This window comes from Salvelinus namaycush, chromosome 24, assembly GCF_016432855.1.
Source record: "Salvelinus namaycush isolate Seneca chromosome 24, SaNama_1.0, whole genome shotgun sequence".
NCBI classification, from domain to species: domain Eukaryota; kingdom Metazoa; phylum Chordata; class Actinopteri; order Salmoniformes; family Salmonidae; genus Salvelinus; species Salvelinus namaycush.
Window position 1 is genome coordinate 34052473 of NC_052330.1, and position 24765 is coordinate 34077237.

General features: G+C 43.4%; 2 protein-coding genes across 2 annotated transcripts; one reads left to right on the forward strand and one right to left on the reverse strand.

Moving 5' to 3' along the window:
* Positions 1-476: 476 nt before the first annotated feature.
* Positions 477-2561, reverse strand: rhov (ras homolog family member V). Its single transcript, XM_038962793.1, has 3 exons — positions 2200-2561; positions 1902-1960; positions 477-1606 (listed from the first exon to the last, which is right to left on the reverse strand). The coding sequence occupies exons 1-3, from the start codon at positions 2435-2437 to the stop codon at positions 1160-1162; spliced, it is 744 nt and encodes a 247-aa protein (XP_038818721.1). The 5' UTR covers positions 2438-2561; the 3' UTR covers positions 477-1159.
* Positions 2562-3941: 1380 nt separating this feature from the next.
* LOC120019194 (vacuolar protein sorting-associated protein 18 homolog) lies at positions 3942-23759 on the forward strand. Its single transcript, XM_038962505.1, has 16 exons — positions 3942-4362; positions 7074-7215; positions 10101-10192; positions 11727-11977; positions 14029-14208; positions 15244-15417; positions 15627-15752; positions 17368-17474; positions 17726-18008; positions 18254-18499; positions 18725-18859; positions 19147-19374; positions 19654-19794; positions 21667-21876; positions 22187-22426; positions 22702-23759. The coding sequence occupies exons 1-16, from the start codon at positions 4260-4262 to the stop codon at positions 22999-23001; spliced, it is 2958 nt and encodes a 985-aa protein (XP_038818433.1). The 5' UTR covers positions 3942-4259; the 3' UTR covers positions 23002-23759.
* The last annotated feature ends 1006 nt before the right edge of the window (positions 23760-24765 follow it).

A 24765-nucleotide genomic window follows, 5' to 3' on the forward strand; every position in this document is an offset into this window, starting at 1 on the left:
AAATTTATCATAGTTAAAGAATGAATCGACCAACCTTCCGTCACTTTTCTGACATGCGACGACTATCAGAGTGATAACATTACATCGGTTGGTAGGTGAGAGGTTGGAGGTCAGAGGTGTTGATACTGACAGTTGATTGCATCAAAGCTTAATAATTTATCTAATTAATTTGGTGGGTGCTTACATTTGTCCTATTAGTCCTATATGGGTTTTTGGCACATCCCAACTCTCCCTGAGACACCCTCGGAGAGTGGGGTCGCGACCCTGGAGCAATTATGGCCTATTTATTGCCTTACCTCCTCACGCCATTTGCACACACTGTATATAGACTTTTTTTCCTCTTTTCTATTGTATTATTGACTGTACGCTTGTTTATTCCATGTGTAACTCTGTGTTGTTGTTTGTGTCGCACTGCTTTGCTTTATCTTGGCCAGGTCGCAGTTGTAAATGAGAACTTGTACTCAACTAGCCTACCTGGTTAAATAAAGGGAAAATAAAATAAATAAAAAGTGCAGTGCGATTTTCTTAATTTTTTTACCTCGTCGGTTGCTGGCCCAATGCCCTAACCGCTAGGCTACGTGCCGCACTAATCAACACAATGGCCTGTGGAAGCCATTCACACACAGGTAAGAAGGTAGCGCCTAGCCTAGCGCTGTGACTTCAGCCTACATACACTGTTGAATATGAATAGGCCTGGGTCTGTGTGGCTGGGCAGCAAAGAATGCAAATGAGAAAAGGCTAACAACCAACCCCTGACTACCTAAACATATCCTTCTCTCTCACAACCCACTGACTCTCTGACTATCACACAGAGGCAGTGCAGTAAACTCTCAGGTTGGAAAAGGCACCAATCCAGACCATGCAAAGGAATTCACAACATTTACATGACACCCTTGTCCCACTGACAAGATGTACTCAATGTCCTTGGTTTGATTTGATATTCTCTTGTCTGTATTATGTTTCAGTACCCGTTCTTACTTGGTTACCTACAAGGGCTACTGAAGTACGCTATACCACTGTCTTCAGTCCAGGACTCCAATAGAATTCAGTTAATTTACCAATTCTGGGATGATTCCAAAGCTACAAGTTCTTAGTAAGTCTTCATAAGTTAATAAATAATAATAGTCATTATTCTGTCCAGGACCCATGGGATCTCATCTCAGATAAAACAGAATAATTTCTTCCAGCTGCATTTAGAGAAGGCCTTGGTGCGTCTGTCCGACAGCTGCCTCTTCTTCTCCTTCCTGGCCTTGTGTTTGATGGCAGCAAAAATGGCCGCGTCGAACGCCTCTTTTAAGTTCTTCTGCGTCAACGAAGAACATTCCACATAGTCCGCCGCTCTGATCTTCACCGCCATGCTCCGCGCCCGAGGGGTCAGCACTGGTTTGACCCCGCCACGGGCCAGGTTGATCAGAACGTTGACGTCCAGCAGGAGGTCGGACTGGGTGCCCACGAGGATGATGGGAGCTGAGGGGTTGCAGGCTCGGATCTCTGGGATCCACTTGTTGGTGACATTGTGGAAGGAGTTGGGGTTGACCACACTGAAGCAGAGCAGGAAGACGTCCGTCTGGGAGTAGGAGAGGGAGCGGAAATCGTCAAACACCTCCTGGAAATGTCAAGATAGAGAGAGAGAGTGGGGGCGGGGTAGGGGGTAAGAGAAAGAGAGAAAGAGAGAGAGGGGTCAGCTTAGCTGATTCAGCAGTGTGTGAATGTGAATGCTGTCTGGGGGTCTGAACAACAACAATGGACGCCGTGACAGAGAGAGACGATGACTCACACAGTATGACATGTAGTGGCCTTTAGAATCAAACTACTGCTGCTACATGTGAAAGACTGAATGATTTCCATTATGGATGAAATAATGTACTTATATATATATAAATAAAAGAGTCTATGATTACCTGTCCAGCTGTGTCCAGTAGTTGTATTCTGACTGGGGCTCCTTCTACTTGGACCTGACCTGTTGAAGAAAACACAAGAATACAATTATTTCATAATTCAAGTTTGTTAATAGTTTGGGTTTGTAAATCATAGACTCTAGTTCCATTAAAAAAATATATATATACAGTGCAATTACCTAGTAGACAACAATACATTTTAGTTGTTTAATTATTATAAATAAGGATATTATACGGTTATAAACTTAGGCTATACAGTTATTTTTCTTAAATTTATTTCCAGTAATTGAAAGGTACTCACCAGAAAAGACATCAAAGCCGGTCTGTTTGTATTCCGTGGGGTATCCATTGCTGGTGTAACTGACTATCATGCTTGTCTTGCCCACAGCCCCGTCCCCCACCAGCATACAGCTGATAGCCGCTGGCTCCCTCTCCAACCCGGGCGCTGGCTCCCTCTCCAACCCGGTCTCTTGGCTCATCAATCCGCATGAAGAGGGGACGCGGGATTCTTCACAATAATAATCCATTTGAGGTGGCATGTCCAACGATTAAAGTTGAAGAATAGTAACTTTCCAGTGCATAAAAGCTCAGTCTTATTTTAGGCTATTCCGAAGTGCGATTCTCTAGAAGAGTTTTTCTTCTGTATGCGATGTGTTCTGTAGTCTCACCTTGTTGGGTTGTGAATGACAGTGACGTGAATCGGTTTTGAGGCAACTTTCCGCTCAGTCATGTTGTGATTTGCATAGCCCCGCCCCCACCAGCTGAAGGAAAGCTGTGAACTATTTGCGGAGGGTTGGCAGACAATATATATAGTAAGACCCTTGAATGGTTGGTTGAGTTCCTATATTGCAGGCTGTTTTGAGGTGTAAGCTACTTCCCAAAATATTTGCTGTGCTAATATTTTTTTGATCGTGACAATAATACAATTATTTATCTTAACTTTTTAGTGTTGGCAATTGTCTCTAATGTGCAACGAATCAGAAGAGCAATAAATTATTTCCAGTTGTGTATTTTGACAACAGATATGAAGTATAATTAACGAAGGTCTTGTATTGGCCCTAAAAATGGTCAAAGACTCCAGCCACCTGTAGACTGTTCTCTCTACTACCGCACGGCAAACTGTACCGAAGTCTAGGTCTAAACGGCTCCTAAACAGTTTCTGCCCCCAAGCCATAAGACTGCTAAACAGTTAATAAAATGGCTACCCGGACTATTTCCATTGACCTCCTTTTTTACGCTGCTGCTACTGGCTGTTTATTATCTATGCATAGTTACTTTACCCCTACTTACATGTATACTGAACAAAAATATAAACGCAACATGCAACAATGTAAAAGATTTTACTGAGTTACAGTTCATAGAAGGAAACCAATCAATTGAAATACATTCATTAGGCCCTAATCTATGGATTTCACATGACTGGGCAGGGGTTCAGCCATGGGTGGGCCTGGGAGGGCATAGGCCCACCCACTGGGGAGCCAGGTCCAGCCAATCATAATCATTACAGACAGAAATACTCCTCAGCTTTTTGTGCGTATGGAAAATGTCTGGGATCTTTTTGTTAAGTATAGATATTACCTTAATTACCTCGATTAACCTGTACCCCCGCACATTGACTCATTACCGGTACCCTCTGTATATAGCCTCGTTATTGTTATTTGATTGTTACTTTTTCTCTTAATTATTATAATTCTTTTTAGCAAATATTTTCTTACTGCATTGTTGGTTCAGGGCTTGTAAATAAGAATTTACTTGCAAGCACATTATACCCCGATGAAGACAGCTTGTCTGTTGAAACGTTGGATATTAGGTTATTAAATTATTGCATCTGAGCTCCTAGCGTGCAGCTCTCCTTTTCTTTTTCATGCATTTGGCGCATGCGACAAATACAATTTGATATCTTTTTTGGGGGGAGTGGATTTATTAGCCTCAAATCTTAAAATATATGTCAGTCGCTGTTTGAAAATTGGACAAAGTGCGCCTTCTCGTGCCAGACTATAGAACTACAATATTGTTCTCATCACATGATTTTGGTGCCAAGATCACCTGACTACACACTGGTCCTTTCCATTTTTGTGCGTTTGTACGTTTTCGGGACGTTACACACAATTAGCATGTTTTGACTGTTTTTATATGGCTAAGATAATGCCGTTTTCTTTCATGTAGAGTACGCTTCAATTCTGAATCCTTTTTCACGAGACCCACGCAACAGAATGGCGTCTTTGTAGACTCCAGAAAGCTAGCGTTACCTTGTTAGCTAATAGCTAGTCCAGTCATTATGCCATCGCATGATCCGACTTTGTAACAGTTAAGTTAGCTGTTAGTTGGGTTCTCTGCTGTATATCACCCCTACGTTTTGCAATGTCTTCTATCCTGGATGAATACGAAGACTCGCAGAACAGCAGGCACCCTGTGCAACACAGTAGCCGACTGTCTGCTGCCAACATCGGCATAACACATTCAGGTACTGGGGCAAGGCTATGGGCCTTTCAAATGGGTCTCTTTTATGATAAGGCTCTATTGTTGGGTCTATCTATATTGTTGAATTTATGCACCAAATTACTTCAATATGGATAGTAGAATTATTATATGTATTACTGTTCCGCTTGATACCGATTTGATAATATGGAATTGATGTTGGCAATTCTGTAACTCATTCATAGACGCTAGCTAGCGAACTACCTTCTAGCGCCTAATATTGACGAGTTTCCTCTGGCCTAGCCCTTGATCATGGCTCTGAGTTCCATTACATTACACATACGATTCATTGGACGAAGGCGTCTTATGTTGTGGGGAGTTTGGTTTAAAGGGTTATTTTATATCTGCGTCTCTGAACACTTTGTGTGTTAACGGAAGACGGATGCCACAAACGTGTTGCCACTGAAAAATACTGTCTGTAACTGTGTTAAAACAGGTTAAAACAGTGTAGAGTAAGTGCATTTGTTAAATTATTTTGATGTGATATGAAAGTAGAGGACTTTATGTTTCTAGAACCGTACCGAAATAATATTGTCTGTTGTGGCTGCCATTGCCAATTCAAATCAAACTGTATTTGTCACCATGCCCCGAATACAAGTGTAGACCTTACGGTGAAATGCTTATTTACAAGCCCTTAGCCCTTAACCAACAGTGCAGTTCAAGAAGAGTTAAGAAAATATTTACCAAGCTGACTAAAGAAAGAAAAAGTAACACAATAAGAATAACGAGGTTATATACAGGGGGTACCGGTACCGAGTCATTGTGCTGTGGTACAGGTTAGTTAGGGGGTACCGGTACTGAGTCATTGTGCTGTGGTACGGGTTAGTTAGGGGGTACCGGTACTGAGTCATTGTGCTGGGGTATGGGTTAGTTAGGGGGTACCGGTACTGAGTCATTGTGCTGGGGTACGGGTTAGTTAGGGGGTACCGGTACTGAGTCATTGTGCTGTGGTACGGGTTAGTTAGGGGGTACCGGTACTGAGTCATTGTGCTGGGTTACAGGTTAGTTAGGGGGTACCGGTACTGAGTCATTGTGCTGGGGTACAGGTTAGTTAGGGGGTACCGGTACTGAGTCATTGTGCTGGGTTACAGGTTAGTTAGGGGGTACAGGTACTGAGTCATTGTGCTGGGGTACGGGTTAGTTAGGGGGTACTGGTACTGAGTCATTGTGCTGGGTTACAGGTTAGTTAGGGGGTACCGGTACTGAGTCATTGTGCTGGGTTACAGGTTAGTTAGGGGGTACCGGTACTGAGTCATTGTGCTGGGTTACAGGTTAGTTAGGGGGTACCGGTACTGAGTCATTGTGCTGGGGTACAGGTTAGTTAGGGGGTACCGGTACTGAGTCATTGTGCTGGGGTACGGGTTAGTTAGGGGGTACCGGTACTGAGTCATTGTGCTTGGGTACGGGTTAGTTAGGGGGTACCGGTACTGAGTCATTGTGCTGGGGTACGGGTTAGTTGGGGGTACCGGTACTGAGTCATTGTGCTGGGGTACAGGTTAGTTAGGGGGTACCGGTACTGAGTCATTGTGCTGGGTTACAGGTTAGTTAGGGGGTACAGGTACTGAGTCATTGTGCTGGGGTACGGGTTAGTTAGGGGGTACCGGTACTGAGTCATTGTGCTGGGTTACAGGTTAGTTAGGGGGTACCGGTACTGAGTCATTGTGCTGGGGTACAGGTTAGTTAGGGGGTACCGGTACTGAGTCATTGTGCTGGGGTATGGGTTAGTTAGGGGGTACCGGTACTGAGTCATTGTGCTTGGGTACGGGTTAGTTAGGGGGTACCGGTACTGAGTCATTGTGCTGGGGTACGGGTTAGTTAGGGGGTACCGGTACTGAGTCATTGTGCTGGGTTTCAGGTTAGTTAGGGGGTACCGGTACTGAGTCATTGTGCTGGGGTACAGGTTAGTTAGGGGGTACAGGTACTGAGTCATTGTGCTGGGGTACAGGTTAGTTAGGGGGTACCGGTACTGAGTCATTGTGCTGGGGTACAGGTTAGTTAGGGGGTACCGGTACTGAGTCATTGTGCTGGGGTACAGGTTAGTTAGGGGGTACAGGTACTGAGTCATTGTGCTGGGGTACAGGTTAGTTAGGGGGTACCGGTACTGAGTCATTGTGCTGGGATACAGGTTAGTTAGGGGGTACAGGTACTGAGTCATTGTGCTGGGTTTCAGGTTAGTTAGGGGGTACTGGTACTGAGTCATTGTGCTGTGGTACAGGTTAGTTAGGGGGTACCGGTACTGAGTCATTGTGCTGGGGTACGGGTTAGTTAGGGGGTAGCGGTACTGAGTCATTGTGCTGGGGTACGGGTTAGTTAGGGGGTACAGGTACTGAGTCATTGTGCTGGGGTACAGGTTAGTTAGGGGGTACCGGTACTGAGTCATTGTGCTGGGTTTCAGGTTAGTTAGGGGGTACCGGTACTGAGTCATTGTGCTGGGATACAGGTTAGTTAGGGGGTACAGGTACTGAGTCATTGTGCTGGGGTACGGGTTAGTTAGGGGGTACCGGTACTGAGTCATTGTGCTGGGGTACAGGTTCGTTGAGGTAATTTGTGCATGTAGGTAGAGGTGAATTCTCCTCTAAACAGAACATCCTTGGACTATAAGGAGTAACGTTAGGCTCTTTTAGTCCATTGGGCTAGCGATGATGATGATTGACATGATAAGTGATTATATTAATGGTTGCTTCTGATTCGTTGCAGGGTTTGTGAATGTGAGACTCGAAGAGGAGAAGCCGATATTCAACAAACAGAGGATTGATTTCTCACCCCCAGAGAAGATCAACCACTTTGCTGTCTGCAACAATCAGCTATGCATGAGTTTAGGGGAGGACACTCTTCTGAGGTAAGGAGACACTTTTGAAATCTGTGATTTCATGGTGTTGTGAATAGCCCCTTTCCCATGTTTCCCTCTAAGCTGCGTGCATGTGCTGCAGTCTAAGCTCCGGAGACGCACGAGATTGAATTTCACTGAGTTCGCCCTGTTAGTTTACACTATATTTATATCAACGTTTCCCTTCTGTTGGACTTGTGATCAAATCAACATAGTATCACCCTCTTTTGAATGCAAACAAATCTAACTTTGCATGATTGAGGTAGTGATTTTGCTGTAGGCATTGTACATCCAGAGAGGTGAAGCGAGAGGCCAATATCTGTCCAAAATAAGCCCAATACGTTTCTATGGGTTTATATTGGATTTAAGCGTGTCACCTGCCTTCCTGCCTTTGGGACAACAACAACTCAAGGCGAAGACATGAGCAACTCCTCATTATATACAGATGTCTGGCGCATCGGAGGAGAATTCGGACCGGTAGCCTACAAGTGGTCTTTTTCCTGGTGGTGCTTATCAGATCAAAGTGCAGAGTGGCGTGTGCACATTTGTTGATATTCTTTGTGAGTGATTAGCCCAGATATAATTAGCTATATATATATATATATAGCTAATTATTAGTCAGCAATGGAGAGTGATTGTGTCCTACAAGAGGACATAACTTGTAGGCTTACATTTTTAGCGTTGGGCCAGTAACCAGAAGGTTGCTGGATGGAATCCCCGAGCTGACGAGGTAAAAGTCTGTCGTTCTGCCCCTGAACAAGGCAGTTAACCCACTGTTCCCCAGTAGGCCGTCATTGTAAATAAGAATTTGTTCATAATTAACTGACTTGCCTGGTTAAATAAAGGTTACATTTTAAAATAGCTGTCTGACAAAGGAGTCTGGAAAAATACCTGGTTAATGTCTTAAAGGGGCAGTGTTGTATGTTGAGAGGCTGTAATATGCAAAGAAACCAAAATGGCCTACATCTTTGTCTGATTCACTGCATGGTGATCATTTATTTTGTAAATCGGTTTCTTGCATCAATACAACTCAATAAAATGCCCTTTTCAGACCTCTATGTGACCCATGGTGTTACAGACCAGTGAAACATCAGGCCTCTATTTGACCCATGGTGTTACAGACCAGTGAAACATCAGGCCTCTATTTGACCCATGGTGTTACAGACCAGTGAAACATCAGGCCTCTATTTGATCCATGGTGTTACAGACCAGTGAAACATCAGGCCTCTATTTGACCCATGGTGTTACAGACCAGTGAAACATCAGGCCTCTATTTGACCCATGGTGTTACAGACCAGTGAAACATCAGGCCTCTATTTGACCCATGGTGTTACAGACCAGTGAAACAGCAGGCCTCTATTTGACCCATGGTGTTACAGACCAGTGAAACAGCAGGCCTCTATTTGACCCATGGTGTTACAGACCAGTGAAACATCAGTCCTCTATTTGACCCATGGTGTTACAGACCAGTGAAACATCAGGCCTCTATTTGACCCATGGTGTTACAGACCAGTGAAACATCAGGCTTCTATTTGACCCATGGTGTTACAGACCAGTGAAACATCAGGCCTCTATTTGACCCATATTGGTTTTGTTGGTAGGCCACTCTTATAGACCTACATTATGCTCAAATATCAACAGGAGCCTATTTGGCCACACTGTAAAAGTGTTACTTCAGTAAACACGCGCTGGAAGTTGCACAGAATACTCACAACGTTCAAGTTTACGCCTCACAAGACCTGAAATTTGCTCAGTGCCAAAAAATGTTGAAGGAGCAATTGGCCTTGTCACCCATGCCTGTCCAAGCCTGTCCAAGCCTGTCCAAGCCTGTCCAAGCCTGTCCATGCCTGTCCAAGCCTGTCCAAGCCTGTCCATGCCTGTCCAAGCCTGTCCAAGCCTGTCCAAGCCTGTCCAAGCCTGTCCAAGCCTGTCCATGCCTGTCCAAGCCTGTCCAAGCCTGTCCATGCCTGTCCATGCCTGTCCAAGCCTGTCCAAGCCTGTCCATGCCTGTCCATGCCTGTCCAAGCCTGTCCAAGCCTGTCCATGCCTGTCCATGCCTGTCCATGCCTGTCCAAGCCTGTCCAAGCCTGTCCATGCCTGTCCAAGCCTGTCCATGCCTGTCCAAGCCTGTCCAAGCCTGTCCAAGCCTGTCCATGCCTGTCCAAGCCTGTCCATGCCTGTCCAAGCCTGTCCAAGCCTGTCCATGCCTGTCCATGCCTGTCCAAGCCTGTCCAAGCCTGTCCAAGCCTGTCCATGCCTGTCCATGCCTGTCCATGCCTGTCCAAGCCTGTCCAAGCCTGTCCATGCCTGTCCATGCCTGTCCAAGCCTGTCCAAGCCTGTCCAAGCCTGTCCATGCCTGTCCAAGCCTGTCCAAGCCTGTCCATGCCTGTCCAAGCCTGTCCAAGCCTGTCCAAGCCTGTCCAAGCCTGTCCAAGCCTGTCCATGCCTGTCCATGCCTGTCCAAGCCTGTCCAAGCCTGTCCAAGCCTGTCCAAGCCTGTCCAAGCCTGTCCAAGCCTGTCCATGCCTGTCCATGCCTGTCCATGCCTGTCTGTGTGAGAAAAACCAAACGTGTGAATGGTGCAGTTTGTATCTTGATGTGATTGCTAAGTGATGGGATTAAAGGGGTAAGGGTTGATCTTGTCAGTCATTCAGGGTGATCTGTAAAGGACTATGATGGTATTGATTTGAATGCCTACTGTATAACATTGGATTGGGATAATAAGCATGGATATTTCATGTCTTATAAAATATCAATTGTAAAATCTATTCTGAAATACCTGTGTGTGTATATGTGTGTTTTCACATAAGATTGAATGTACCGTATTGGTGTCTAAGATGAGTGAACACGACTTTATAAAGGAGTTTATTAAGATTTCCTCTGCATGTTGTTCCAGGATTGACCTTGCCAAGCCAGACCAGCCCAACCAGATAGAACTGGGGAGGAAGGATGACAGCAGAGTACACAAGCTCTTCCTGGACCCCACAGGTGAGAACCGGGGAGCTCTCCCCGGACCCCACAGGTGAGAACCGGGGAGCTCTCCCTGGACCCCACAGGTGAGAACCGGGGAGCTCTTCCTGGACCCCACAGGTGAGAACCGGGGAGCTCTCCCTGGACCCCACAGGTGAGAACCGGGGAGCTCTCCCTGGACCCCACAGGTGAGAACCGGGGAGCTCTCCCTGGACCCCACAGGTGAGAACCGGGGAGCTCTCCCTGGACCCCACAGGTGAGAACCGGGGAGCTCTCCCTGGACCCCACAGGTGAGAACCGGGGAGCTCTCCCTGGACCCCACAGGTGAGAACTGGGGAGCAGGAAAATAAAGTAGAATACTTGCACAGTACTCCCAGAGATGGAATGGAATCAGTATCCTCCAATTTATTCATGTTTTACCTCATTGTCAGATTAGTAATAGCGTTGACTGATACATTTTCCATAGGGGTACTTCTCAGGTAAATTATCACCAGAGCTTGCCGTTTTTATACATAGCTAGTTAATGTGAGTAATCATCACACCATTATGGTTAATCTAATTACTACCCCAAAGTAACGACAGTTAAGTCTGTACCAATTCAATGCCCAATACTCTTACAGTTATTTTGGTGCATACTGAAATGGGCTGAATCCCAAACCGAGCACTCGATATGCTTGTTCACGAGTCAATCTCAAAACACTAGTTGTCGAGTCATCGAGGGCTCCACTACGTCTTTCGGAGGCCTCTTTTATTGAGTGGGCGTCCTGTGCCGACTCCTTGCAGCGAGTTCTTCCCATGAATCTGTGTTACCAAGCAACAACATAGTTATTACTACTTCGCCCTAAAAAAAATTGATAAATGAAGATAAATCAAGAAATTAGGAATTAATTTAGACGATTGGCCGAGGAGGTCATTTTCCATCAAGCTAAGGAGTTTAGTGCCTAAATAAGTTGTATTTCTGATGTTTCATAATGCATATGAAGCCCTGTCCAGCATTATCTGACTAGCTCTAAGCCTGAGCCAGTCATTTATATGAAGACCTGTCCAGCATTATCTGGCTAGCATGAAGCCCTGTCCAGCATTATCTGGCTATCTCTAAGCCTCAGCCAGTCATTTATATGAAGCTCTGTCCAGCATTATCTGGTTAGCTCTAACCCTCAGCCAGTCATTTATATGAAGCTCTGTCCAGCATTATCTGGCTAGCTCTAAGCCCGAGCCAGTCATTTATATGAAGCCCTGTCCAGCATTATCTCGCTAGCTCTAAGCCTCAGCCAGTCATTTATATGAAGCTCTGTCCAGCATTATCTGGTTAGCTCTAAGCCTCAGCCAGTCATTTATATGAAGCTCTGTCCAGCATTATCTGGCTAGCATGAAGCCTCAGCCAGTCATTTATATGATGCGAAAGAGAAGCTTACCAACCAGCTAATGCAACAATAAATGCAATACTCCTTTCATAAGCTAGTGCAACTAATAAGATATCTGTGTATTTCTGATTTATTCAATAGTATTACATCAGTCATTAAACACTGGTCTCCCCTCTGGTCCCCTGCAGGGTCCCACCTGGTGATTTCTCTCAGTACCAGTGAGTGTCTGTATCTGAACAGGAACACCCAGAAGGTGAGGTCTCTGTCCCGCTGGAGAGGACACCTCATAGAGAGTGTAGGCTGGAACAAGCTTCTGGGGACAGAGACCAACACTGGGCCCATCCTAGTGGGAACCAGCCAGGGAATCATCTTCGAGGCTGAGATCTCTGCTTCAGAGGGAAGCCTGTTTAACACCAACCCAGACCAGTACTTCAAACAGGTGAGCACACAGACAGGTGAGCACAATTCATCAGTGCTGATTGGTTACTACTAGGGATGCACAATATATCGGTAAGCATATCGGAATCGGGCGATATTAGCTAAAAATGCCAACATCGGCTCTACGTATAGTTTAACGCCGATGTGCAAAACCGATGTCAAAGCTGACGTGCGTACCTGTATAATATAGATAGGTGACGCAATGACGCCACGAAAAATACAGCGCTACACGTGCAATACAGTATTCCTAACCCGGCTCACAATGTCTGCTGTGTGGATCTATTTTGAAGTTTCAAAGGAAGATAACAAAAAGGCCATATGCAACATTTGTGCTGCTATTTGTTTCCCGACACCACGAACCTAATGACTCATTTGAAAGTGCATCACCCCCGGATGTCCAGAGACTTCGAACAAAAGCAGGAAAAAAACGAAGCGCACACTTCCAACTTAACAAGTTTAAGTCGAGCAGTCATCTGAAAGAGTAGGAACATTTCAGAGAGACAACACAAAGATTAAAATCTATTAAGATAACGGAATTAATGAATTTTTTATTTAACCTTTATTTAACTAGGCAAGTCAGTTAAGAAAACATTCTTATTTACAATGACGGCCTACCGGGGAACAGTGGGTTAACTGCCTTGTTCAGGGGCAGAATGACAGATTTGTACCTTGTCAGCTCGGGGATTCGATCTTGCAACTTTTCGGGTTACTAGTCCAACGCTCTAACCACTAGGCTACGCTGCCGCCCCTATATCATTGCCCTTGACAACCAACCGTTCTCCGTCGTGGATGATGTTGGCTTTCACCGACTGGTCGAGAACCTCGAGCCCTGGTACACACGACCAAGTAGGGCGATATTTTTCAGATGTTGCCCTACCGGAGATGCACATTATTGTTGAAAAGCAGATCCATGAGCCACTTGCTATGGGCGTCACTGCTATTAGCATCACGACTGACATTAGGACCAGCGACGTCAGCCACATGAGCATGCTGAGTCTGACAGCACAGTGGGTCGACGAGGATTTCGTACTGAGGAAAGCCGTATTGCATGCTCAAGAATGTGCTGGTTCTCATACCGCTGCTGCCATTTCAATGGCATTTGAGAACATGTTTGAAACTTGGAAAATCCCTAAGGTCAAAGTAGACGCTGTGATAATCCACGGAACATGACAAAGGCTTTGGAAGAATGCGGAGTCGCCAGTTTGCCATGCAATGGCACACACGCTGCAACTGGCTGTGAACGAAGGTGTTTTGGCGCCAACGCAGTATATCTGACACCGTGGCAACAGGTAGGAAGATAGTGGGTCATTTTAAACACTCACATCTAGCATACAGCCGCCTGCAAGCAATACAGGAGCAGCTTGGAGTGACAACGAAAAGGCTTAAGCAAGACGTTTCCACCAGATGGAACAGTACTTTTTATATGGAGTGTTTGGTGCATACGCAGCAACAATCAGTACAAACCAGTGGATTCTCATTGAAAACATGAACACACTCCTAGCTCCATTCGAAACAACTGCCTTGAGAAATAAGCTCATCAACTGTGTCTGCAGCAGACGGGATACCCCTCTGTCATGGCAAGATTGGATAGTAAGAAGAGCCACCTTAAGCATCTTTATAATGGCTGTGCAGCTAAAATATTTGTCGTGAATATCTGTTGTGCGATTTTAAAATACATTCATGGATTTACAAGTTATTAAACAATCTGTTCCTAACTGAACAAATGAACATATGACACTTTTTTTCACCTATTTAACTGTACTAGAATCCTTAAAAGGCCGCACATTTTTTTTTTCATATCGATTATCGATATGTGTCGGGGTTTTTTGGCAAGGAAAATATCGGAATCGGCCAAAAATGTAATATCGCTGCATCCCTAGTTACTGTACATTTATTGGTTACACTCCTCCATGTGAACTTATCCGCAGGCTACCAGCTTTTGTGACCAGCTTTTGTGACCAGCTTTTTTGACTGTATATGATGTAGCATTTAGAATTTTTTTTTTTGTCAATCTAGTCCTTATATTGATTAATGTATGTAATTGAAACACAGGTCCATTCCCTGGAGGAGGATGGGAGGCCCGCTCCAGTATGCTGTATAGAGGTGGAACGAGGTCCGGAGTCTAAAGTCGTCATCATCGCCACCACCAGGAAGCGTCTGTTCCAGTTCGTAGGTCGTGTGGCAGAGGGGTCCGAGCAGCAAGGCTTCAGCGCCGTCTTCTCACAGAACCAGGTCTGTTTACAGCGGCTTTTTTTATAAACAACAGAGCTACAGCCCAAATATAGTGTATTTACACTCCCTACTATATAGTGTATTTACACTCCCTACTATATAGTGAATTTACACTCCCCACTATATAGTGCATTTACACTCCCTACTATATCTGAATATTTACACTACATACTATATCTGAATATTTACACTACATACTATATCTGACTATTTACACTTCATACTATATCTGAATATTTACACTCCCTACTATATCTGAATATTTACACTCCCTACTATATCTGACTATTTACACTTCATACTATATCTGACTATTTACACTTCATACTATATCTGACTATTTACACTCCCTACTATATCTGACTATTTACACTTCATACTATATCTGAATATTTACACTCCCTACTATATCTGAATATTTACACTTCATACTATATCTGACTATTTACACTTCATACTATATCTGACTATTTACACTTCATACTATATCTGACTATTTACACTCCCTACTATATCTGACTATTTACACTTCATACTATATCTGAATATTTACACTTCATACTATATCTGAATATTTACACTTCATACTATATCTGAATATTTACACTCCATACTATATCTGAATATTTACACTCCATGCACTTTTCTCACTTCTCTAATGACCTCTAACAACTATGCCATTTTTTTTGTTATATTTGTTGTTATAACTTGTTTTATATACTGGGTGGTTCAAGCCTGAATACTGATTGTTAACCAGTTTATAATAACAATAAGGCACATCGGGGGTTTGTGGTATATGTCCAATATACCACGGCTAAAGGCTGTATCTAGGCACTCAGCGTTGTGTCGTGCTAAGAACAGCCCATAGCCGTGGTATATTGTCCATATACCACACCCCCTCGGGCCTTATTGCTTGAATATTAAGCTGCTGCCCAGTTTCCAGTATAATGATTTATCATTTGTTATAAGCATGTATAAGCCTTTAGAATATCTTATAACAATGCTTATAAGAGGTTATGCCTTTATTACTACTAGGAGCTGCTGCCCAGCTTCCAGGAGTTTCCGTTTAACATGGGCTACAGTGAGATCACCTTCTACACCTCCAAGCTCAGGTCCTGCCCCAAGGCCTTCGCATGGATGATGGGTAACGGAGTTCTCTACGGTCAGCTGGACTACATCAGGCCGGACTCAGTGCTCAGTGATGTGCAGGTACTGTTGTTATGCTATTATATAGTGCTTAATATTTAGGCTAGTGTACTTTCAGGTTGGATGTGTTGTAGAGGTAAGCTTCCTACGGGTGACTATTAAATACATTTTGTCATTGGTCTCAAAATAATTATATTGTACTCTTGAAATTCATATAGCTGAAGCACTGATTAAAAAAAACCTGAATACATTCTCTCTCTTCCCTCTATCAGGTGTGGGATTACACCCCAGACATAGACTTCAGTTTCAACAAGCCCATCTCCATCGTGTTGACTCAGTTCCACTTTCTACTCCTCCTCCCTGACCGCGTCAAGGCCATCTGCACCCTCAACGGACAGGTGGGGGTCACATACACACACGTACGGACAGGTGGGGGTCACACACGGACACGTACGGACAGGTGGGGGTCACACGCACGCACGGACACGTACGGACAGGTGGGGGTCACACACACACACGGACACGCACGGACAGGTGGGGGTCACACACACGCACGGACACGTACGGACAGATGGGGGTCACACACACACACGGACACGTACGGACAGGTGGGGGTCACACACACACACACGTACGGACAGATGGGGGTCACACACACACACGTACGGACAGGTGGGGGTCACACACACACACGGACACGTACGGACAGGTGGGGGTCACACACACGCACGCACGGACACGTAAGGACAGATGGGGGTCACACACACGCACGGACACGTACGGACAGGTGGAGGTCACACACACGCACGGACACGTACGGACAGGTGGGGGTCACACACACACGGACACTTACGGACAGATGGGCCTCTGACTGCTTCTGCTTAGTCAGATTACGGTAAAAGGTGTAGGCCAGGTCACTGTAAAAGGTGTAGGCCAGGTCACTGTAAAAGGTGTAGGCCAGGTCACTGTAAAAGGTGTAGGCCAGGTCACTGTAAAAGGTGTAGGCCAGGTCACTGTAAAAGGTGTAGGCCAGGTTACTGTAAAAGGTGTAGGCCTGGTCATTCTCTCAACCAGCTTCACCTGGAATGCTTTTCCAACAGTCTTGAAGTTCCCACATATTGTAGAATAATAGTGAAGACATCAAAACTATGAAATAACTTATATGGAATCATGTAGTAACTAAAAAAAAAATATATATATATATTTGAGATTCTTCAAATAGCCACCCAAATGCTTATTTGAGCTGTTTTTGCCATAATATGGACTTGGGTTTTTTACCAAATAGGGCTATTTTCTGTATATCACTCCTACCTTGTCACAACACAACGGATTGTCTCAAACGCATTAAGAAGGAAAGAATTCCACAAATTAACTTTTAAGGTACACCTGTTAATTGAAAAGCATTCCAGGTGACTACCTCATGAAGCTGGTTGAGAGAATGCCAAGAGTGTGCAAAGCTGTCTTCAAGGTAAAGGGTGGCTATTTGAAGAATCTCAAATATAAAATATATTTTGATTTAAAAAAAACATTTGGTTACTACATGATTCCATATGAGTTATTTCATAGTTTTGATGTCTTCACTATTATTCTACAATGTAGAAAATAGTAAAAATAAAGAACAACCCTTCAATGAGTAGGTGTGTCCAAACTGACGGGTACTGTGTATATGTGTGTGTGTGTGTATGTATATGTATATATATATATATATATATATATATATATATATATATATATATATATATATATATATATATATATATATAAAAATATATATTCCATACTCTGAAATTGCTCGTTCTGCTATTTCTTGATTTCTTGATTTTTATATTTTTGGACTTGTTTGTATTGTTAGGTATTACTGCACTGTTGGAGCTAGAAACAAAAGCATTTCCCTGCACCTGCGATATATGCAAAATATGTTTACGCGACCAATAAAATGTTATTTGATTAAGTGCACTGCTTTTGACTAGGCCCCCTTTTATGAATAGATTAAATGGATTGATTGATTGACAGGTGGTGTACGAGGATGTCTTTCCTGATAAGTTCGGCACGCTGAAGAAGATGATCAAAGACCCAGCAGGAGGCCTGGTGTGGATCTATACTGAGAAGGCCGTCTTCAGGTTCGTTTACATGACTTTTAGTCATTTAACAGACACTCGTGCCCAGAGAGACTTACAATTAGTGCATTCAACCAAGATCGACAAAACAATCACATCACTGCCATTTAACAGTAAAATCTTTACAATAGCCACAATCTGTGGAATCAGACTAGATCTGCCATTAGTGGCAGAACAAGGTTTAACTGTCATCTGTGGAATCAGACTAGTGACCGTGACGATACGTTTTTTGTTGTTGTTCATCCTCAATCCAGATACCACATCCAGAGAGAAGCCAGGGATGTGTGGCAGATGTACATGAGTATGAACAAGTTTGACCTGGCTAAGGAGTACTGCCGGGACCGGCCAGAGTGCATTGACATGGTGCTGGCTAAGGAGGCAGAACACTGCTTCCAGAACAAACGCTACTTGGAGAGTGCTAAGTGTTACGCTCTGACCCAGAACTACTTCGAAGAGATTGCTTTGAAGTTTATCGAGGCAAAACAGGACGAGGCTCTGAAAGAGTTCCTGCTGAAGAAACTCAATAATTTAAAACAGGTATATGATGCATGATGTTTCTATGTTTCTGTGACTAAGTTTACAATTCAAAACCATACAACTTTATTGTCCATTACAGCGAACAACAGAAGCTTGTCTTCTGCTCACTTCTCAACCTGCCAGATAGTTAGTCTTTTGTGTGGTCTGTTTTCAACATATTTGATACTTTTTTCATCATGTTACCCCTGTTTGCAAAGTAACTTTTCTTCTGGGGACAATAAAGATTGATTGATTGATTGAAACAGAGTGAGAAGACCCAGATCACCCTACTCGTCACTTGGCTGACTGAGCTCTACCTGAACCACCTGGGGCTTCTAGAATCAGACGAGGGGAAAAGCGGGGTGTTCCAGGAGACGCGTGATGAGTTCCGGAAGTTCCTCAGTAGCTCCAAACACAAGGAGTGTCTCTATAACAACCGAACGACCATCTATGACCTGCTGGCTAGCCACGGCAACGTGGACGACATGGTCTACTTCTCTGTCATCATGCAGGTATCATATGATGCTATTTATCCAGGCTTGGGCTCAATTTCATTTCCAGTCAATTCAGAAAGTAATCCAAATTCCAATTCAAAATGTTCCTAATTGAAGAGAATCGGAATTGGAATTTCAGTGTACTTCCTGAATTGTCTGGAATTGAAATGGAATTTCAGTTTTGTAAAGTATGTATTTTTATCTGCTGCTGTTTGACATTAAAGAATCTATTTATCTCTCTAGGACTATGAGAGGGTGATCTCCCACCACTGTCAGCATGATGACTATAGCGCCGCCCTGGAGGTGCTCTCTAAGCACTGCGACGAGAAGCTCTTCTATAAGTTCTCCCCCATCCTCATGCAACACATACCTAAGAAGGTGATACAATGATTTTATCTGCTTGCATTGAAATGTTTTATTGTTGTCTGTGTTCAAGTACATAAGAATTTGTTCATAATTAACTGACTTGCCTAGTTAAATTATTGTATTTTTTTTATTTCAGTTTGAAATACAATTCCATACTCGATTTGTCCATTTTTATGGCATGTGAAGTGCCTATGTGTATTTGTGAAAGGGAAATTGAATGAATAATACATTTTCTTGCTTAGTTAAATAAAGGTTAAATAAAATGTAAATAAAATTAATGAATCTACCTCAATGATAAGGTGGTGGATGCCTGGATCCAGATGGGTAGCAGGCTGGAGCCTAAGAAGCTGATCCCAGCCCTGGTCAACTACAGTCAGATGGGTTCGACACAACAGGTCAACGAGACCATCCGTTACATGGAGTTCTGTGTCTACCAGCTCACTGTGACCGAAGAGGCCATACACAACTACCTGCTGGCCCTCTACGCCAAGTACAAACCTGATAGTCTCTTGTGCTACCTGGAACAGGTAGGTTCAAGGCTGTGACCAAATGGCATCCTATTCCCTCTATAGTACGCTACTGTTGACCAGGGGCCATAGGGACTCAGACCCAAATGTCGATTGATAATTGTATAATATACTTTTTTGTTGTTGTTAGTAATGTCACGTTTTGACCTATATTTGCTATTGTATACTTAGTTTCCTCTGGTAAGTGTTCTTGGGTATCTTGATCAAATATACATGAACATATTATTAATTAATTTATTATTAATTTAAAAAAAGTTTTATTTTTATTATTATTCACAGGCTGGTACCCACGCGTCAGACATCCACTATGACTTAAAGTACACCCTGAGGCTGTGTGCTGAACACGGTTACCTCCAGGCCTGTGTTCTGGTCTATAAGATCATGGAGCTGTATGAGGAAGCTGTCGATCTGGCCCTACAAGTGAGTGTCTTGGCTAGTGTTTTGATGAATATGTAGCAAATTGTTGACGATGTAATATTGACAGGATGTTGTAACAGCCACACATGCAAGATTTAAAGTGCAAATAGTGAGCTTACCCCCCATCTTGTACGTTAGTTGAAAGTCAAAGTGCTAGTAGACAAAACATTAGGAATACCTTCCTAAAATGGAGTCACACCCCTTTCTGCCCTCTGAAAACCCTTAATTTCGTCGAGACATGGAAGTCTACAAGGTGTCGGTAGCCCTTCACAGGGACGCTGGCCAATGTTGACTCCAAGGCTTCCACACAGCTGTGTCAAGTCGGCTGGATGTCCTTCGGGTTGTGGACCATTCTTGATGCACATGGGAAACTTGAGCGTTTAAAAATGTTTTTTTTAAATAACTGCGTTGCAGTCCTTAAACGAACCGGTGCACCTGGCACCTACTACCATACCTTGTTCAAAGGCACTTAAATCTTTTGTCTTGCCCGTTCACCCCATGAATGGCACATATACACAATCCATGTCTCAATTGTCTCAAGGCATAAAAATCATTCTTTAACCTGTCTCCTCCCCTTCATCTACACTGATTTGAAGTGGATTTAAAGAAGTGACCTCAATAAGGGATCCTTTCACCTGGTCAGTCCGTCATGGAAAGAGCAGGTATTCCTAATGTTTTGTCCACTCAATGCACAGTGCTGTGAAAAAGTATTTGCCCCTTTTTCTAATTTTCTCTGCTTTTGCATATTTTTGTGGCTGAGTTATTAGATATTCAACCAAAACCTAATATTAGAACAAATAAACACAACAATTACATAATTATTTAATTTATTTCATAAACAAAGTTATGCAACACCCAATGCCCCTGTATGAAATTGCCCCGTTATACTCAATAACTGGTTGTGCTACCTTTTAGCTGCAATGACGCCAACCAAACGCTTCCTCTAGTTGTTGATCAGTCTCTCACTTTGCTGTGGAGGAATTTTGGTCCACTCTTCCATACAGAACTGCTTGAACTTTAAAACGTTTTGTGGGTTTTCAAGCATGAAGTGGTTGTTTCAAGTCCTGCCACAACATCTCAATTGGTATTAGGTCTGGACTTTGACTAGGCCATTCCAAAACGTCAAATGTGTTGCTTTTTAGCCATTTTCATGTGTGTTTTGTATCATTGTCTTGCTGCATGTACCATGGCCTGACATTCTTCTGTAGGATTCTCTGATACAGAGCAGAATTCATGGTTCCTTCTATTAAGGCAAGTGGTCCAGGTCCTGAAGCAGCGAAACATCCCCAAACCATCACACTACCACCACCATACTGTCCCCAAACCATCACACTACCACCACCATACTGTCCCCAAACCATCACACCACACACCACCATGCTGACCCCAAACCATCACACTACCACCACCATGCTGGACCGTTGGTATGAGGCTCTTACTGTGGAATGCAGGGTTAGGTTTTTTTGCCAGGCATAATGGGACCCATGTCATCCAATTTTTGGGGGGGTTATTTGTAAACTCAGGGTCCATGTATCTAATATTAGGTTTTGGTTAAAAATCTGATAACATTCAGTATTAAAAATGTGCAAAAATAGAGAAAATTAGAAGGGAGGCAAATACTTTTTCACGGCACTATGTTAAATCAGGATTTGAAAGTGCTATTAGTCTGCGTCAGTAAATGTTAAATGAGGATCTGAAAGTGCATCTATCAAGCGTGCATGTTGTTATTTTGGTGGTGGGAAACTAATCTTTGCTGAACCAGCTGGTGTAACTCTTCTCCTCTCCCTCTCCCAGCTGTGCTGTTGAGATTCAACATACATTTCCCGAAAGGGACACAGTAAATAATAATAATAATAATTATTATTATTATTCCAGGTGGATGTGGACCTGGCCAAGTCATGTGCTGACCTGCCTGAGGATGATGAGGAGTTGAGGAAGAAGTTGTGGCTGAAGATCGCCCGTCACGTGGTGCAAGAGGAGAAGGATGTGAAGAAGGCCATGAACTGTCTGTCCAGCTGTAACCTGCTCAAGATAGAAGACATACTGCCCTTCTTCCCGGATTTTGTCACCATAGACCACTTCAAGGTTGTAGTGTTAAAGAAAATACATTGGATTTATATTGCGCTTTTCTTAAGCCCAGAGACACTTCTACACACAACAGAGTAGTAATGAGACCTGGGTCTAGTATAATACCTAGGTTATATACTTAAGTACAGTGTTTTGAGGTGCGTTTCATTTACCTTGGAGCTTGCACTTTTGTGACTTCCATTGGTTTCATTGTACCAGGCAAATCAAACATATCACGAGCTTATGTGTATATGATGAGTTGGAACCAAATTCATTTCCTCATGTAGGAAAATTTTAAGTTGACAAAACTATATCCCTTCTTCCCCAGGAGGCTATCTGCAGCTCTTTAGAGGAGTACAACCAGCACATAGACGAGCTGAAGCAGGAGATGGAGGAGGCGACGGAGAGCGCCAAGCGGATCAGAGAGGACATCCAGGAGATGAGGAACAAGTACGGGGTGGTGGAGAGCCAGGAGAAATGTGCTGCCTGCGACTTCCCCCTCCTCAACAGACCCTTCTATCTGTTCCTCTGTGGTCACATGTTCCACTACGACTGCCTCTTCCTGGAGGTCAGTATGCAAATCTGTTTTATTTGACCCTTGACCCTATTTCATAAAGAGATGGCTAACAATGCAAACAGAGCCATTGGGTCGTTACTACATATATTTGTAAATTATGTACACTACATACAGAAGGAAAATTGGTTGGAGGGGGTATCCCCAAAAATTATAATCACAACTAATGTCATTTTTTTTTCTTCAGGAGATTCAATAGTTAAATACACATTTTATTATTCACTACCATATATGGACCTCACATACTGTAACGGTGGATCTTTCCTCAGGTGAGCCCTCACCTGTCCACCTACAAGCAGACTAAACTAGGTGAGCTGCAGAAGAAGCTGGCTGCAGCCACTCAGACCTCCAAGTCTCGCCACCGCCCCTCCCCCAAGGAGAAGGAGGGGGGCGACACTGCCAGCCTGGGCAAAGAAAGTGCTGGAGTCAGCCGTGAGCAGATCAAGTCAGACATTGATGACATCATCGCGTTTGAATGTGTGTACTGCGGCGAGCTGATGATCAAGTCGATCGACAAGCCTTTTATTGATCCACAGAAGTTGGAGGAGGAGAAGTCCAGCTGGCTCTGAGTTAAATGGTTGGCAGCTTGGAGCTGAAAGGAACTAGGTCTGAAATGGACTGCCTGGATATGAGGTGGGAAAATTTGACTGAAAATGGTCTGAAATTTGTGAAATGGGCTTTAACTGTCTGAACCAATGAGAGGTGAAATAGACTTGTCTGAAATGCACAGCATGTGCTGTCTGAAATGGAACCGACCAGTGTGTACACTATAGGCCAGGAAATCAGCTGTTATTCTCTTTGATAATGGGATGTACAGCCACAGCTGCACAGTGCCTGGTGATGGATACTCATAGGAGTGGGGAAGAATGCAGGCGCTCCTATATAAGCCCTTATCCCCTATGCGTCTCTGTAACATGATATATTCTACAGACTCTCTCTCTCTCTCTGCGAAGCTTAGAAAAACTGCACTATGTCGGGATCACACACATTGCTTTATTAAACATTACAAGATCAGTTCACTATCTTTTACACTCATCTGTCTAAATTAACAAATTCACTTGTGAAATTTTCTCTGAAATTGAATGCATATTTATAAATTTTCACTAGTATTAGTTAGTTCCACTGGCTATTGACATGAATAGTACTATAAAAGGTATGTAAAGAACTACAGTTTTTGTTATTAGTGTCCTTTTTGAAAACTTTCTTCACACCTGTTTCATTGGCTGACAGTTTATTCTGTTGTGACATCATCTGAGATCAGGTCAATGTAACCCACTTTGGTTTGCAAAATGCACATATGAAAATTAAACTAATCTTTGATTCTGTCTTTGGAATTGTTATTTCAAGTGTTTTGAATGTTATTATGAATTCTGAATGTTATGAATTCCTCTGATGGGCTCCGGAGTGGTGTAGTGGTCTAAGGCACTGTATCTCAGTGCAATGTGTATATGATGAGCATATGTGTAGCTATAGTACCTGGTTCGAATCCAGGCTTTATCACATCCGGCTGTGATTGGGAGTCCCATAGGGCGGTGCACAATTGGCCCAGTTTCGTTGGGGTTTGGCCAGAGCAGAACGTCATTGTAAATAAGAATTTGTTTTTTACTGACTTGCCTAGTTAAAGGTTAAATAAAATTAGTCTTAGAATCTGAAAGCTGGGCTGGTGAATATGAAAATACTAAGTAATGGCGGTTAAGACACCTGGATGATTTTATTGTGGGTTAGGGCATTGAGTGAGATGCCTTCCTCTCATAAATATGCATAAACTGACGAGGACCGGCAAAGTAATTCAATGTTAACATTGTCATCAATGCATAGTAAACTATGAGATTGAAAAGTGAATGTGAAGGTTGTTTGGGATAAAGTAAAGCATCATATGCACACAAGGTTTAAGAGGGACCAGGATCGGGTACATATTGATGATGCTCTAACTTCTAAACAGTTCCATTGTAACACTTGTATTGTTTGTCATTTATAGCTCATATCAAATCAGTCATAAAATCTACACAATTTTCCGGAAAATGTAACAGGCTCGCGATACTCGTAACGACTTTCCCCCTGTGAGTGACGTAACATGTAGCTCGGTAATCTTCGGGATTAGCAGACTCCACCAATGGAGTTCGGATCGTAAACGATAATATCGCATAAATCATATGAACTACTACTTATGGGCAACTCTCGCCAGAATTGAATCTAAAATACTTGTTACAATGTTTGTGTTGCTATATTTCCGCAGCAATTCCTTTGAAGAGCAGATACGAAATCGTCACTCTCTCTGCATTCGATTAGTATGCCTGTTCCCTGCTCTATCCTCGCCATGGCGCCGTGTCCCT

Coding starts and splice junctions, on each gene's coding strand:
- LOC120019194 (XM_038962505.1), top strand. CDS start 4,260: ATGTCTTCTATCCTGGATGAATACGAAGACTCGCAGAACAGCAGGCAC. Junction 7,216..10,100: donor GGGGAGGACACTCTTCTGAG/GTAAGGAGACAC, acceptor ATGTTGTTCCAG/GATTGACCTTGCCAAGCCAG. Junction 19,375..19,653: donor TCTTGTGCTACCTGGAACAG/GTAGGTTCAAGG, acceptor TATTATTCACAG/GCTGGTACCCACGCGTCAGA.
- rhov (XM_038962793.1), bottom strand. CDS start 2,437: ATGCCACCTCAAATGGATTATTATTGTGAAGAATCCCGCGTCCCCTCT. Junction 1,961..2,199: donor CGGCTTTGATGTCTTTTCTG/GTGAGTACCTTT, acceptor TTTCTTCAACAG/GTCAGGTCCAAGTAGAAGGA. Junction 1,607..1,901: donor TACTGGACACAGCTGGACAG/GTAATCATAGAC, acceptor TGACATTTCCAG/GAGGTGTTTGACGATTTCCG.